The sequence below is a fragment of the Chelon labrosus genome (assembly GCF_963514085.1).
Source record: "Chelon labrosus genome assembly, chromosome: 6".
Lineage (NCBI taxonomy): Eukaryota > Metazoa > Chordata > Actinopteri > Mugiliformes > Mugilidae > Chelon > Chelon labrosus.
The window spans coordinates 12314113-12328373 of record NC_140342.1 but is presented as its reverse complement, the minus strand read 5'-3'; the positions used below and the strand labels follow the sequence as shown (position 1 = coordinate 12328373).

Sequence of the window (14261 nt, the reverse complement as noted above, 5' to 3'; positions counted from 1 at the left end):
AAAAAGCGGCTCTTTTAGCGCAATCACAAAGCTCGACCTAGCGGAACCTTTGTACCTAGAAGAAGTTTTCAGACGGACATAGATGAACGACGGACAAGTATGTGTACCCGTGTTGCTGCTCGTCAGGTGAGATTAAATGCGACAAAATATGGCAATTTTAATACACTTGTAGCTGAATATAATTAAAGTTGTGAAGCGTTTATCTTAATAAATCACACTGATAAAAAAAATATCGCAGAAAAGGCTGACGAAGCTAGAATGACGGTTTAGAATCTCGTAATAACCTTCATGTAACTTGGGCTACTGATTTTATAGTAAATTTCGTAACATATCTTTCTCCTCCTCCAGTTCAGCAGGGTCATAGTTGTAATTGTCAGTGTTTTAAATAATTCATTGTTTCCCCAGCTTCTTCGGTGGACTGTGAGAAGTCCCCCCTTGTCTATATTGAGTCCACTCCAGGTTGAGAGATGCCACATCCGGTCGCTGTACATCGAGGGCAGATTGTTATGTTCCTCCGCCAACCAGAGTCCTTTCCAGTCAATACAGCACGACCACGGAAATACTCCTCAGTCTGGGACAACTGAGCTGTCCCTGTGCTCTTTGATTGATATGGGATTCACGCACATCCAGGCAGAGCAGATATATGAGACCGTGTCCAGTATCAGAGGAGCAAGTGCTGCCAAACATGCTCTGTCAACGCTCACAGCTCTGTTTGTTCTGGGGCTCAACCCCTCCAGTGTGCTGAAAGTGCTGGAGAAATGTCCTGAACTCTACACGGTCAAAGATACACTGCTCCAGCAGCGCATAAGCAACCTGCGGAAATTGGGTTTAGTCGAAGGTGAGGTCACGACCTGTGTGCAGCACAGTTCATCATAACACTGTTACAGCATTGGTCAAGGAGGAAGCAGATTTTGCCACATATCTGACCTGTATTTCCCCTTATCTCCCCATAGGCAGTCTTCAGAGGGTGGTCACCTATTACCCAAAGATCCTGACAGTGCCTGTGAAGACGATAAAAAACGCGGTGGCGTTCCTCAGAGAGAGGTGTCTGTTTACTGTGCAGCAAGTCACAGACATCCTCAGATTTAGTCCCGCAGTAGTACTGGAGGATCAGGATCAGCTGGAGTACAAGTTTCAGGTCAGTAAAGCAGACAAACAAAATAAGAAGCCGGGTTTTGAGTCGTTGGTAAAATAAAACAAGTGACACGGACACAACCTTGACTTCTGGCCAACTGTGATAGTGATGGGCATTCATAATTATGATTTTCTTCCTTAACTGAAATGTTAAGCTCACACAGTTGAACTGAATTTGCTGTTTATGGTCAGGCAACGGTTCCCAGTCGACAAATGCAGATTCATGGACTTCCTCAAAACACGAGGCAAGTAAACATGGCCAAGTAGTTGTAAAAGTGATAACAACCGCGTTTGTTTCAGTCAAATAGGCTGTGTCCCAGTTAATGTATATGTCTGTAGATACATTTTTCAGATTCAACTTATTTCCACTTGTGAGGAGCTCCTCCGTTTACCTTTTACAATACATGGGGGGCCCATACAGCACATCAGTGTTGTGTAGGGTTGGGACACAGGTGCAGCGCGTTCTCTGCTGGCAGTGCAGTGGCTGTGGATTTTATTTTTATACATCTTTTTATAGAGTCAAGCGAATATGACGCTTTTCAGGGCTTGAGCCACTTTTAACCTGGAAACTATGATGATTTGATATTTGCCATTTTGCAAAGAATAATATCTCTTACACTGTGCGTTGTTTTTGAGGTTATGCCTCAGCCATCCAGGTCATGGTATACCTATAACAAGGCTAAGCAAGGTGAATTTTCTTGAGGACCTTTCACCACTCATCCATGTGGCATTTTCAGTTCTACAAGGCTGCTCGGGGAGTTTTGCATCTGTTAACATCACTTAACATCTGTAAGTGGTGTCCACCTGAAGCTGACATGTCTAGGGTATGTTATTTACCTCACTTGCACTCACTCACTTACAAATAGATGATGAGATTGAGATTAACATGGATGCTATCTGCTTTGCATGGTTAATTGTTATTTAACAACTCTTTTAAAAGTTTCTGGCTGTTATCATGCTCTAATTCAGGTGACTATTGGGATTCTGAACAGGCTTAAGTCATGCGAGTTTCAGGTGTGCACCACCTACAGATGTTCCAAATAAAAACCTAAACTCCCCACTGGTCATTTAGAAGTGATGAAGCCACTTGGATGAGAAACATCTTCAAGGAAACTCAAGCAAGTCCAGTTGCCTTTGTATTAGCTTTGTTAGCGACAGTTGAAGTTATATTTTAGTGTCCGTTTCCTTTCAAACTTGTTTCTACTCGTTGTTTGTAACCACGTGCATCAACCCATCTCTCCGCAGTACGTCTACTTCCGAATGGGGATCAAACAGGCGGAGATGGTGAAGTGCAGGCTGTTCCGTTTCACCATGGATGAGGTGCGCTGTCGGCACACTTTTCTGGAGCGACGGGGCCTGTACCAAACTCCGGACAAGAGGGGACAGACGAGCATCATCAACCCCAAACTGGACAGCGTCTTAAACTTTGACCAGGACGCCTTCCTCAAAGATGTTGCCCAGGCGACGGCAGAGGAGTACGATGTATTTCAGAGACTGATGGCAAGAGAATGCCAGGAAGAGGAGCTGCAGCAGGGCAGGATTGAAGCGGATGATGATGACGGCGAGTATGATGATGATGATGACGACGAGTATGATGATGGTGATGATGAGACTGCCGGAAAAAGTGGCTATATAAAGAGGAGAAAGAAATGATTGTAAAATAATTTAAACTGGAAATAACACATCTAATAGAATCAATAAACGGCTTCATTTTGACTGCGTGTTGTATCAGGTTAAGTGCTATAGAATTTTCTTATCTAAACCAAATATAAAACCCAGTTCTGTGGTTATTGTTACCTAGTTTACTCTCTTGATCTGAACGAACCATCTGCAGCTGCGTTGATTTTTCTGTTTATCTAAGTCACGTGAAATGTGCTGACGTTAGAGGTCAACCTAATAGGTTAAAAAATTATTGACTTTACCACCATGGTGCTTGATGCTTGCAGTGAAATTAAGAGGAAAATGTAAATTGAATCATCTAAATCTTGATGGTTCTCGATGACTTCTCATAACTAAATTTAAAACTTCTTAACCAAGAAACATGGTCTAAACGCAACAGCGTGAGGAGCAGCAAAGAGGATGAAAAGCTCCACCCCGTTACTATGTGACGGCCAAGTGGCTGCGTGATTCCCCATCCCTGCATTATCTGTGTGAGTCAACAAAAAGTACATCAGATAACGGCAGAGGGTGAGAGGAGTTGCACACAAGAGACCCGATCGATTTGTCAAAGCGCCAAGCCTAATGGATGTGCGACGCAGGCTGCTTTTTCTGTATTGGACATCAGGTAAGACAACTCACCTTTGGTCGATCAATAACTTGTCAATATGTTTGTGCAACGTGTGAACGCTATCAAGCAATTTTCAGTTTGTGTGTCAAACATAATTGTCTGCAAAGAAAATTAACGCAAAAGAAGTTAATTAAAAAAAATAATTATTGCATATATTTAAAAGCAAAGTTGATTAGTCCTGTAATTCTTACAAGTTAATCATTTTCAACGTCAAGGGTCAGAGTCCATTACTGGATACTGTTCTACTATAGACATATATTTAAATTCTGGCAACAGTTTCCTGGCTGTTCATTTAATATACTGAGCTCGACTAAAATAATCTGGACAACAATAAATTACTGCAAAATAACCACAGGTGTAGTTATAAGCTAGAAAGTCAAAGTATACTTGTATACTGTATATTACAGGTTTGAAAGCCCACAATACGTCATAATGTATACTATCTCTGAGTTGTATGCGCACTCAGAGATAGTATTCACAGGCCGTATTTCATTATTCCCACATATTTGCTCATAGCAGGTCATTAGATTGCAGTGTGTTGGTACAATCAAATGAAACGAAATGATAACCTAGTCTCTGTTCATATGCGGGGTGTGTATTTAAATCCTGACATTATGAATATTGTCAAGTCTGTTCATATGAATTAGTGGTGTTTTCATCCACAGAGCGTTGCTAGAAGAAGAAGAGAGCACATAAAAGACACCTCAGTCAGCATCTGTGTTTCCTCCATCATTGAAAATCACAATGATGCCTTCGAGAGAGCTATCCAATCTCACACAGGACTGGGTTGAGAGTCTGCAAAGGTTGCACCTTGATTTTTTTTTCATCCCGACCTTAGTCATCACTCTAGCCACCTTCCTGGTCAACCCTGTCCTCCTGATATGCATTCTCCTGTCCCGCGCCTTGCGTCAAGAGACCCGTTACCTGCTGGTGGCCAACACCCTGGTAGCAGATTTGCTGTTCCTCATCCTCAACCTGACCATGGTGATTAGTAACGTTGTAAGAGCTCGGATTCCCTGGCTAGTTTGTGAGTTGATCACTGCTGTCACAGTCACCACCTACTGCTGTGCCATCCTCACCGTCACTCTCATGGTGGTCGACACCTATGCCGCGGTTCGCTGGCCTCTCCATTACCGTGACATTCTTCCGCCTGCCCGCACCCACCGCATTCTGGCGGGGGTGTGGGCGCTGGCAGCCATATACCCCTTCGTCCTCGTGGTCGTGGTGGATGTACAGAGCGAAAATCCCCAAGAAAGGTTGGCTGTGTGTCTGGTGCTCATCTCCCTCGGCTTCATCCAGATCCAGAACATGGTGGGGATCCACATCTACTTCTTTGTAGCCGCACTCATCTGTGCCACGCTCATTTTTTACTGCTACATTCGGCTCTACATGGTAACAAGGACGCAGGGAATCTGGCAGAGCCGCTTCTCCAGGGCCAGGGTCACGCTGCTGGCCCACGGGTTCCTGCTGCTGCTCTACTTTGCCCCTGGCTTTGTTTTTACCATGGAGCTCTTCATGTTCCAAAGGACAGACATAAGCAAAGATGTTCGTGTGTGGATCAGCACGGTCAATATGTGTATTTTTATGCTGCTGCCCAGGGCATTTGCTCCTTATCTGTATGGGCTGAGGTACAGAGAGATATCTGACACTCTAATGTTGTTGCTGCATCGTCACAGGAGACTCACTCAGACACCAGTATCATAAAGACACTTAAGAGGCATCCATTAGTCCTGCTTACACTTCTCCAGTGGGACTGCTTGAGATATATGTATTTAATGAAATTTCTCACAGAAATTGTACTGCAAGGACAGTAACAGTTTTAAAGAGACTGAAGTCAAGCTAGTGCGAGTGTAATTTTGTTTTCACTTTTTCTGTTTTTATTTAAAATACAAAGTAAATGTTGTACCCATATATAAATGTCTAAATGCTGCTTAAGAAGACTGCCAAGAATGTAATCCTTGTTTGGGAAAAGTTTGAAAGAGTGAAAGTGTGAAAATCCAAAGCACAAGCCTAAAAAGCACAAGCTCTAAGCCCTTAGAGCTTAACCTTGTTCCTGTTTTTCTTGTTTGAATTAGCTACAGTGAAGTGTATTAGTAATTAGTGTCTGCCAACTGTAATCTTTGTGTGTGTGTTGTTTGTTTAAAGCATTTAATTCATTCTTATCCTCTTCCTTTCCTCTCCACTTTATTTCTCAGTGTTCTGGCATCTTAAAGCCATTTTTTTTTAAGTAAATTGTACAACCAAATGTATTTTTTATCATCATTATATAACGTAAAACCCGTGTAAAACCTGACAATGAGCACACAGTTTTATGACCATGGTAACAAGGCACTCAAATGCATTTGCCTTTGACGTCTTGTTTGCCCAAAACTGGATGTTTAAAGAGATGGTGGTGAGTCAGACAGCTGCGGGGACTTATTTCGGTCTCTGATGTGTGTCATGTGTAACTAGTACAACAGCCCAACAGCAGAGGGACACATTTGTCTGTTCACTGAGCTGCACTACTGCTATTTCCTCCAGCAAACAGGATTGAAGGAGTGTTTTACTTGGTATCGAGGCACGTGGCCTGGCTCCCTGTGTATACAGTACGCAGTAAACATCTGCTCACTGCCAGCCCTCCTACACCTGCATTTAGATTATTTCTTGCAATTTTTGTATAAATTCCTATTGGTCTTTTATTATAGATCTCTAATAACACAACACGTGTGATTCACCATTTGTATTGCCTGATTGACCTGGTTATCTCATCAGTGACACTTACCTTCATAATCCTCCTTGTGTTCTCCTCTGGTTACATGGTTTTGTATCTATGAACTCAATCAGAAAGTGCCTGAAGGCCAAAACAAGCTTGTGTGCAGTATTCTCACGAATTCCTGTGCTTTCACAATTCCCTTAGTTTCTTGACCTGGTGATCTTGATACTGAGTATCTCATCATGTGGACGCTCCAGGTAGTCTTACTGCCCTTTCACCGCATCATCTGTTTGACTTCAGTGAAAGACACAAACGCAGCACTAACTGCGACAGTCCGCTGTCTTTCTTCTTATTAATACTGGATGTGTGTCTCTATAAATATGGATGTGTATAAAAGTGTTCAGTGCCAAAACATCTATGTGTAAAGGGTACAATTCTTCACAGTAGTAGTAACACGTGGTTTCAATTTTTGTAGGTCATTGAGACTGTGGGTTCTTTCTGAGAACCCAGTTGGGAAATATTTTCAACGGAGTAAGGAAGTTGTGACATCCTTTGTCCTTACTAAGCTCCTCCTTACTTCTCACCTGAAGAAAACAAAATGTAGCGTGTTACGTTTCATCCTGTTTTCACGTGCCCATAGGGTCAGATTACAGCTATAACTTTTACAGGTAGCCTACACAGATATGCATATTCGCCCTATGTTTTCCGTTGTGTATCTGCGTTTGTAACAATAAAATGCGCGTCCACGAGGCTGTATTTCTTTTATATATATCGTAAAATGTATTTAATGACATTTTCTTATTTAAGGTTAATGGTGCATTAATAACGTCCCTTTACACGTCCGTTCAAGTAACGCCCTAAGACTTGTCTCATTTTTCGTGTTTTCTTCAAACGCCGTCACTTCTCGTGACGAACTTTTTCTCCATTAAAAGTTCAGTTTGTTTGCAAACAAAGAGAAGACACGTGGAGAACCACGGGCGCTTGGGAAGTGTTGTTTCCTCACAGTGCAAACTAAAACGACTCACCGGAGCCAGAACTGCATTACCCATAATGCAGTAGCGGAACCAACTGAGTGGGCGCAGTAGGATGGATTTTTTTTCCCCCTGACAAGTATATATTGGGCTCTGTGTTTACAGTTGGCTAGTTAGAAGTCTTTGTTGTTGTCATCACTGCAAGTCAAAATGTCCCGGCTGTGTAGCAGCCAACTTTATTTTTCATAACCACTCGAGGCCAGATATTGTCAAGAAAACTGTTCAACTTTTTTTGGCACACAGATTTATTTTCCTACATACTTTTTTTTGTTGTTTTTCCTGCACTTGTAACTAAGGAAGAAGCTCCCTCTGGAAACGTCTGGCAAGGTAACAAAAATTCTCTGCATTTAAGGACTTTTTTCTTTTTTTTTAACATTTATGGGTGCATGATTTTGATTTATTTTAAATTTTCACAATATATTGAGTAAAGCAACGGCTCAGCTACTTATTTAGTGAGTTCAACGGCTAACGGTCGGCACGAGGCATGTCCTCTTTGTTTATTAAACGATGCACGTAACTGACGTCTTTCTGCCACATTTAGCCAACTGCCGTCGTCATATATAACTGTTATTAATACTTAAGTACTTTGAAATATATATATTTTTTTATTTCGACTATTAGAAATAGTTTTAAAATAACAAAATAAGTGTATTATTAAACCCATTTCTGTTAAAATATTACTTTATTTTTTTCTGTAAACTAACAAACCATAAGATAATTTTTAAAAAAATTGCATTATATATTGCCATATTTGACAGTACATTATGTTTTTCGGTTTATTTATTCTATTTCATGTATTTTATTTTCATTTGTAGTTGTATTAGTCACAAAGTAAAGCTGTGTCATACACCTCAGGCTGAATCTCTCCTCTAATGTGCTTGCTGGCAAACAACACACGTGAATAGGCTGAGACTGTGGAGTTAAAAATAACTAGCGATAAATTACCTCACAAGAGCAAAGACCATACTTGCGGCCAACTTTAAAACACAGTATGATAATAGGTGAATGGTTTTTAGAACTTAGAATTACGTGTCACAGACACTCTGGGAGCAGCTTGCTTGATACAAGGTGGCTTTATAAAAGAGCCAAAGGTCAAAAGGTTTAACAAATATAGAAAATATGACTTTAAGTTATCTGCAGTCCTGACTTTGCACTTGTTCAAACAATCATGTAGTGTCTGATAGCATCCCTGCCCCCACTCCTTCAAAACAAACCTGACTGACATGTAGGTTGGCCTTCCAACCGTTGCTCAACCTCTCTCCCTCCTGTCTCTCTTTGTCATCTTCCTGCTCTCGCAGTCCATTGTGCTGCGGGGCACAACTGTTTCACAGTAGCGATGAGCTAGCTTGAGGAAGTGTCACACAGATCTGTGCACGCTGCCAAGTTTTAATGCCCTTCTTTTCTTTAAATGTTACGTAAGTCCCTTCCCATGGACTTAAGAAATGTGTTAGTTAAGGTCTCGTGTTTTCTCCTACTTCTGCTTCGCTCTGTGAATGCTTTGTTTGTCTGTGGTGAATGGTCTCAATTTGTGCTGCAGTGATCCATTTAGGTTGCTGTTTATGCATTCATGGGGTTTTCCAGGCTATTCCTTTCTGCACTATCTAGTAGAATGCCATGATAATAGTGTATGGTAATATGGTATGACTTTATTTTTATAATAACTACGCTACCTGCTCTCCATCCTCAGGTCATTTTAAGGTTTAGTCTACATTGAAATTGGCAGCCATGGTGTTGATTCTGGGCAGGAGGATGAACAGGGAGGATTCTGGGATCAGAGACTCCCCAGCTGTGAAACGCAAGGTGCTTTCAGTTTTTTTGTCTTACGTCTTAAAGCATGTGTCTCGTCTTAGTAAAGTCACAAATTTGACACATCTTTATACATGTCGTTGTCTCCTAAGGTGTTTGAGGTTGATTCCAAAACTTTAGCCTGCCAGGATGTCTTGGACTTCAGCTCTGGCTCATCACACTCAGAGGGCATCCTGCAGGTTTTCAATGAGTTTCGCGACTGCCGCCTTTTCACAGATGTGGTCATCAGTGTGCAGGGCCGTGAGTTCCCCTGCCACCGCGCCGTGCTCTCTGCCTGCTCTTCCTACTTCAGAGCCATGTTCTGCAATGACCACCGCGAGAGCCGCGAGATGCTGGTTGAGATCAATGGCATCCTGGCCGAGGCGATGGACTCCTTCCTCACCTATGTTTACACCGGCCGTGCAAAGATCACCACGGAGAATGTCCAGTTCCTCTTCGAAACCTCCAGCCTCTTCCAGATTGCCACGCTGCGCGATGCCTGTGCTAAGTTCCTGGAGGACCAGCTGGACCCATGCAACTGCCTGGGCATCCAGCGCTTCGCGGATGCGCACTCTCTGAAGCAGCTAGCCAGCCGCTGTCGCAGTTATGCTCTGTCCAACTTCGCAGAGGTGGCTCAGCACGAGGAGTTCCTCGACCTGCACATGGAGGAGCTGGAGGAGTACATTGACAGTGATGAGCTGTGCATCCGCAAGGAGGAGGTGGTATTTGAGTCAGTGATGCGATGGGTGTACCACAGTGTAGACCAAAGGAAGCCCATGCTGAAGGGTCTCCTGCACCATGTCCGCTTGCCTCTGCTGCACCCCAACTACTTTGTCCAGACAGTGGAGGGAGACCAGATCATCCAAAACGCTCCTGAGTGCTACCAGCTTCTCCACGAGGCCAGACGCTACCACGTGCTAGGAAATGAAATGATGTCACCTAGAACTCGTCCACGCAGGTAACTCCAATTTCAACTTTTTCGGTATGAGGAAGGTGACTGAAAACCTAGATAACCTGTGGGAGTAGGTTGGCTTGTATATGCTGTGCTGCAGTCACGTAAATGACGAACGACTCGGCTTTTCTATTGATCTTTTGTTTGGTTTTCTTTCCGACAGCTGTTTTGTCTTGTTGGGTTAAAGCACTTTTCCACTTCCACTGTGAGGTCAAAGTGCTGTCAAAGGATACATCTTTTTCAGCAGCTAGTCAACCTTTTATCGCACATTGTATAGCAAGATGGTTTCAGCTTGCATATAAACTCGGCGCTCCTGGCAGTGTTATTGTTGTTGTGTGTGTGCGCGAGACAGGGAGTGTTATTGTGCTCAACAGACAAGCGTGTCTTTGACTTTGTTTTGGTGCCCTGTTTTGAAATGGTGATGTTAATGAACGAGGCCGGGCATGTTCATACACAGACTTGTTGGCTGAAGGGGGAAAAAAAAGTTAAGTGATGCAAGAAATGGAAACCACGAAAAGTTGAGTCTTGTTATCATACCATCAGTGTAACTCACCTCACTCGTGTGTTTGGGTCTTCTCACCTTCTCACCTATTTATTTATTTTTTTATTTTTACAAAATTGGCTTTTTATTTCCAGTGTGTTTGAAGAGTGTCCAGGTGGATGCTAGAGCATAATCTTTGATAAAGGACAAAGGTGGTGCTGACTGAAACCTTCTAAATGTCAAACAAAACAAACCATACGGTAGTCTGTTGTTCAGCAAACCGCAGTGCAGCTGCCTTTGTTGTGAAACCTGCCGTCAGTTATTAAGGCTGTGTGACATGCATTTCAGGTGCATTGTTAGCGCGGAGGCACATCTTTCCAGAACATCAAGTCAGTTAAGCAGATGGTCCCTGCACTGTCGGCTTCGTTTGCCCCGAGGGCCAGATCTTCTCCTGCTCACAACAGACGCCTTATGTCTTTGTCTTCACCATGGCCTGTCTTCTTTCGGAAAGCCTCTAGAATATAATTGGTCTCATGCGCACGCATATAAGGCTGAACGGCTCCGAGGCTATACTGACATAGATCTACTTGTAGCGTTTAAAACAACCCGTACACGCGTTTGACCTACGCTGTTATCGCGTGCCAAGTTAACAGACGGAGAAATGGGAGAGAAAGTGGGAAGACGCATACTTGCCTACATATTATATCGATCTATATTTGGTGTCAGTGTGTCAGAATGGTACAAAAATAGACAATGCAAATGTCAGTGCGAGCAGTGTTTAAATATTTTAGCGGACTGTGGCAGAGCTGGTTTTACTGCTCTGATGGCTTAATGTACCGCACAACAACTGTTTTCCATATCATTCATTGTATCATGATTTTAAGGTTTTTAAAGTCCTAATCTGAACTTCTATCAAGCAAATGTAGTCAATGGAAAAACTAGAATATTTCCACTGAAATATAGCAGAATTGTATTAAAATAAATGCTTTAACTGAGCACAAGTACTTTAGAACCGTACTCAAGTCAAACACTTAAATAAATTTACTTTGTTACTTTTTATCGTTGCAGCATTCATAGCATGTGTTGAGCAGCCAGAGAGGAAAGCTTCGAGAACATGGAAATTCAGCTAAAGTGTGTTTTTGTTAGACCCTAGATTGAGGCCCTCCTTGTAAACTGAACTTTGCCTCCAATATGGATGACACTAATCCTCTAGAAACCACCATGTCTTGCCCTGACATAAATTCCCCTCCTCTGTGATTTGAAATACCTCAGAGTGTTGACATGTGCATGTTTATATGTATTCATACCCTTTTTATAGGTCTACAGATATACAGTAATTTAATTGGATACTATGCCTGTAATCTGTTCATTCCTCTAGGGTACCCTTTGATGTAAACCTTTTTTGTGTTTATGCTTTTATAATTGCTTCAGCGGTGTTGTTATTTCCTCTCCATCTTTAATTTCAGTGTCTCTCCCTCTGTCTGACCTTCCCTGCTCTCTTACGTACAGGTCGACGGGCTACTCTGAGGTAATTGTTGTGGTTGGTGGCTGTGAGCGGGTGGGGGGCTTCAACCTGCCCTACACTGAGTGCTACGATCCAGTCACAGGAGAGTGGAAATCACTGGCAAAACTACCTGAGTTCACTAAGTCAGAGTACGCTGTCTGTGCTCTCCGCAACGACATTCTGGTGTCAGGTAAGATCCCACAATGTTTGTGAAAGTAATATTGCTCTAATAGGACTTGAAATTAACCTAAGCTGTTTAGTGACTCAAAAGTTGGTTTCGAGCCAGCATTACCAAACTTATTCCATCTTTTTTTTTTTTCCCAGTGTTGAGACCCAACATGTTCTTGATTGTTTATCTTAATTATTGTAAGACTACGTCATTCCCCCGAAACATGAATTTGTTAACAGATTTTTAGGGGAATACAGTCAGACTGTACTTGACGAGCTATCTCGTAGTCTCACAGTGGAGTGGCAGGAAAGACCGTGATGGCTGTTTGCCCTGCGTTATTTTTACAGCCTCGGCCTGTTTGAGTTGAAGGAAAATATGAGAGTAACATCTGGATGCACTCTCTGGGCTCAGTGCTGAGAGACGCCTTCACTGGCAAGCTTGGTCCTTCTCTCCTCCGATTAGCCAATCAGCGAGGTCACCACATGCGCACTGGTTCAGCAACTTTCCCAAATCTCCTCAATGACCTAAGAACTCTTCTTAATTAATTAAACTATTTCCATAGGTTGTGAAAAGTTTGAAAACAAATCCTGAGGTATCATAGCTCTCACGTCCGTCTGGCAGCACTGCTGCATTTTTTGAACATAGCATGTTCTAAGTGTGGTGTAAGCTTTGGTGAAAAAAATAAAAAAGAAAGCGACCTAGATTAAACAAGACATTAGTGTTACCTCACTCATTTTAACTAATGAGGTCAAAGTAAAGGTAGTTGCCAAAGTCAAGCGCTTAAGTTATGCTGTGTGCAAGATGCGTGTCTGTGGTTGTTGAATAGGGAGTTTTTTTGTGACATTATTTTTAAGATATCTCCTGGGACTGCTCATGTTCAGACGTGCTTTATATCAGCTGCACAATATTAATAGACAAAAACAGCATTTGAACGACGTCTATGGAAGAGAGAGAGAGAAAAAAAAAAGGTTCTCCCCTTCAGCAAAGAGTGTGCAGTGTTCTCTCACCCTGCCAAGTGCTCACGTGTATGCTATCAATCCACCCTCAAACCACCCCAAGCAGCCAGCAAATGCCCCCCCCCCTCCCGTCTGTCTCACATATACACACGCAACCACTACCCTATGGGTTTTATGATACGTATAGGCCCATTTTCTTTCCCTTTTACCTGTTTCATTTAATCTCCTTTTCTAAAGTTTATTTTTCCCCTGCGCCGTCTCGTTTACATTCCTGCACATACCTCCATTCTGTCTGACACCCCTCCTCACTGGTAACTGGTGCAAATACCTTACAGGGCCTCCACTCTTTAGCACAGCTGCAGTAAGCTGTGGTCTTAAATAGGACGTGGCTCAGCTGGGCGTACAAAACGTCTTTAGTCTCGCTGTCCTGGCACAGGAGCTCTGGCCACCACCGATTTACTTACATCAAAACCTCTGCAATCAGCCACCCAGATAATGTATCAGCTAGTGAGCAACAACAAAAAAAAAACATGCACTTGACTCATACATTACAGAGGGTTGCATGTCACAGTCATAAGTTGCCTTCTCATACAGTGGAACTCTACAACATACTTAACAAGGTAATTAGCGATGGTAGTAAACTGCAAATGGATGTACAAAATGTGTAACTCTCACGGAGCTGTCACACAAATCAGCTACTTAAGAACAGTGATTATTAACAGTCCCTCCCAATTGCACTGGAAGGACTCGACCACCTGAAGTTTTTATGTGAGAAAAGGGCGGTTCTCTGGGTCGCACTTATTTTATAATGAGCTTTCTGAGGTCCTATGTCAACATGTTTTCATCATGCAAATTCTTGACAAAGGAAGCCCCAAGGGCTGCAGACAGTCTGGCTCTGTCACTTTCCGGTTGACACATGTTGCCACTGACTCCCTTCTGTATGTCTATGTGCTACAGTATAATTTAAAATGGCTGTTCATTAATTACCCACCAGTTAAAAAAAAAAAAAAAAAAAAAAAAAAGAGGACGTCCAGTCGGTGACTGATTTATGTGAGTTGACAACCTCTAATGGAGGTGATTAGAGATATTCCCTCAGGGCAATGTCTCATGAAGGCTCGAGGGATCTACTTCGAATTAGCCAAAACATTCATTTAGATTAACAAGGAATCAGATAAGTGCTCCTGGCATCCAGCACTGGAGTGATAACCTGTTCACCACAAAGATGTGCCAGGTTTTCAGAGAATTTTAGATAAAATAAAATAGATTTTTC

At 42.5% G+C, this 14261-nt stretch overlaps 3 protein-coding genes across 3 annotated transcripts in view; all 3 read left to right on the top strand.

Moving 5' to 3' along the window:
• Nucleotides 1-86: 86 nt before the first annotated feature.
• mterf4 (mitochondrial transcription termination factor 4) lies at nucleotides 87-3171 on the top strand. Its single transcript, XM_084546083.1, has 4 exons — nucleotides 87-126; nucleotides 406-838; nucleotides 954-1138; nucleotides 2380-3171. Exons 1-4 carry the CDS (start codon nucleotides 100-102, stop codon nucleotides 2785-2787), a joined length of 1053 nt encoding a protein of 350 aa, XP_084402209.1. The 5' UTR covers nucleotides 87-99; the 3' UTR covers nucleotides 2788-3171.
• A 610-nt stretch (nucleotides 3172-3781) lies between these two features.
• On the top strand, nucleotides 3782-5864 carry LOC311489037 (putative G-protein coupled receptor 148). Its single transcript, XM_084545935.1, has one exon. The coding sequence runs from the start codon at nucleotides 4166-4168 to the stop codon at nucleotides 5123-5125; it is 960 nt and encodes a 319-aa protein (XP_084402061.1). The 5' UTR covers nucleotides 3782-4165; the 3' UTR covers nucleotides 5126-5864.
• Nucleotides 5865-6925: 1061 nt separating this feature from the next.
• klhl24a (kelch-like family member 24a) overlaps nucleotides 6926-14261 on the top strand; it is an 18420-nt gene continuing 11084 nt past the window's right edge. The window contains exons 1-4 of the mRNA XM_084546529.1: nucleotides 6926-7471; nucleotides 8832-8944; nucleotides 9043-9887; nucleotides 11872-12056. Of these exons, the coding sequence (XP_084402655.1) occupies nucleotides 8870-8944; nucleotides 9043-9887; nucleotides 11872-12056 (1105 nt within the window). The 5' untranslated portion in view covers nucleotides 6926-7471; nucleotides 8832-8869. The remainder of the gene's footprint in view (nucleotides 7472-8831; nucleotides 8945-9042; nucleotides 9888-11871; nucleotides 12057-14261) is intronic.